Source organism: Puntigrus tetrazona, chromosome 5 (assembly GCF_018831695.1).
Source record: "Puntigrus tetrazona isolate hp1 chromosome 5, ASM1883169v1, whole genome shotgun sequence".
Classification (NCBI taxonomy): Eukaryota; Metazoa; Chordata; class Actinopteri; order Cypriniformes; family Cyprinidae; genus Puntigrus; species Puntigrus tetrazona.
In genome coordinates this window covers 8,430,046-8,431,888 of record NC_056703.1, presented here as the reverse complement: position 1 = coordinate 8,431,888, position 1,843 = coordinate 8,430,046, and the positions used below count along the sequence as shown (strand labels likewise).

General features: G+C 40.6%; 1 protein-coding gene across 1 annotated transcript; it reads left to right on the top strand.

Annotated features, from left to right (window-relative positions):
- The first annotated feature begins 302 nt into the window (after positions 1 to 302).
- timm8b (translocase of inner mitochondrial membrane 8 homolog B (yeast)) lies at positions 303 to 1,298 on the top strand. Its single transcript, XM_043240774.1, has 2 exons — positions 303 to 524; positions 612 to 1,298. The coding sequence occupies exons 1-2, from the start codon at positions 405 to 407 to the stop codon at positions 777 to 779; spliced, it is 288 nt and encodes a 95-aa protein (XP_043096709.1). The 5' UTR covers positions 303 to 404; the 3' UTR covers positions 780 to 1,298.
- Positions 1,299 to 1,843: the final 545 nt, after the last annotated feature.

Below are 1,843 nucleotides of genomic sequence, written 5' to 3'. Positions count from 1 at the left end.
TGTCAGACAGTGCTATATTAACATCAAGAATCTTTTCTATCATTACTTTCACATCTTTGCACACGTTTCTAACTTCCATCAAAGTTTTTGCAAGTATTTGGACCTTTTTTTATTATATTTATGCAATACAGCTGTTTTTATGAATCCATATAAACCACTTACATACTACGTTACTAGTAAAAATCAATTAAAACATACTCTAATCGCAACGAAATGTTCTTATTTATAAATCCATTTAAATATTTCCAACTGTTTTTGACGCGAGCGACGTTCCACGGCGAGTCACGATGACGTATATTTTCTGAGACGGAAGTTGTTGCGTTCACGCCTGTGTCCGTCAGCGAGCGCAGCGCTTTAATCCTTCGCATGTTCCTGTGCGTATAACCTGTTAATAAAGTTTCGCCATGGCCGATTTTAGTTCCAGCTTTGATATGCCGTCGGCTAGTTCGTCCGAGAACGCGGAGGCTGCGGAGCTCCAGCGTCTGATCGCGGTGGAGCAGCAAAAGGCTCAGTTTCAAGCGCAGGTGGGTAACTCTTCGTTACCGCCGTGCCGTCGTTCGGAACCCGTTAGCGAGCGAGTGGTTTTTAACCATGTTTAACGTTATACTCAGGTTCACAACTTCACGGATGTTTGCTGGGATAAGTGCGTGGAAAAACCGAGCTCCAAGCTGGACTCGCGAACGGAGACTTGTCTCGTCAGCTGCGTGGAGCGTTTCATCGACACGACGCTCACCATCACCAACCGCTTTACGCAGATGGTCCAGAAGGGCGCGCACTGACTGAAGGACGCCGTCCTCAAGGACACCGCGCACTCTTCACGTTCCCGCTGGATATCCGGGAGGATGCGCTTCAAAACGACTTAAAGCCTTTTTCCTCACGTGCTTCAAAATGTTTATGATCAGCGCATTGCTGTCAAACTAACACAGCCGTCGAAGAGAGACTATTTTCTGCTGGAAGTGATCGCTACGGGCAGTTCCGTGACTAGCTGTCCACGTCTGCTTTAATTTTGACTGCAAATAAATCGAATTTCAAAGAAACAATCGTGATTAATATTCTGTTTTGCAAACAACAGCTTTGTTTTGTAGAGATTAACTGCATATTGGCACCGTATCCAATATCGGCTAATACTTTATAAATGATATTATTTTTGCCTGTTTAGCAAAAATATATCCCATTTAAATATTTATTTTGGAGATTTTTTTTCCTTTAATAATCCATAGGCTGGTTTTCGGCCATTATTGGTAATGGCTTGAATTTCAATGCTAGTGTATTCCTAATACATTTTGTAATTACATGTGTATCTTATATACTATATTTTCTACATTTAACAGTGATAGAAACAGATACAAAACGGATAAAGTAATGATAACCGGTTTACCTTTTTTAAACAGCTGTTTTATTCAACAAATGTTTTAACTTGTTACTATTGTCATAATGAATTTCATATACTGATGTGTATCAGAAAAAGTCAAGATCATATCTTCATTAGTGTTGCTTGCCAGTACAAAAAAAAATCAACACTGTTACTGTTCAACAACTTTCGCAGAGTTACTGTTGACTACAAACCTAAAATCAGTTTGATTAGATTTTGAATGTAGTTTCTGGTCTGCTCTAAAACCCCAAATCTGTTTTTTCCCTCTAATCCAAAACAATATGATATTGTAAGAGAACTCCTTATGACAGGATTAGTCTCAGGGCAGCAGAGGTCTGCTTCTTGGCTTTGAGGCTTTGCCCTTCTTTGTTGTTTGGTGTGCTCAGCACAAAGTGGCCTTTGATAGAGCCGTGTGTGTAAATCTCGCAGGCAGGGCTGCTTTCAGCCGTTCTAATTAAAGTCAGGAAGCAG

Coding starts and splice junctions, on each gene's coding strand:
- timm8b (XM_043240774.1), top strand. CDS start 405: ATGGCCGATTTTAGTTCCAGCTTTGATATGCCGTCGGCTAGTTCGTCC. Junction 525..611: donor AGGCTCAGTTTCAAGCGCAG/GTGGGTAACTCT, acceptor CGTTATACTCAG/GTTCACAACTTCACGGATGT.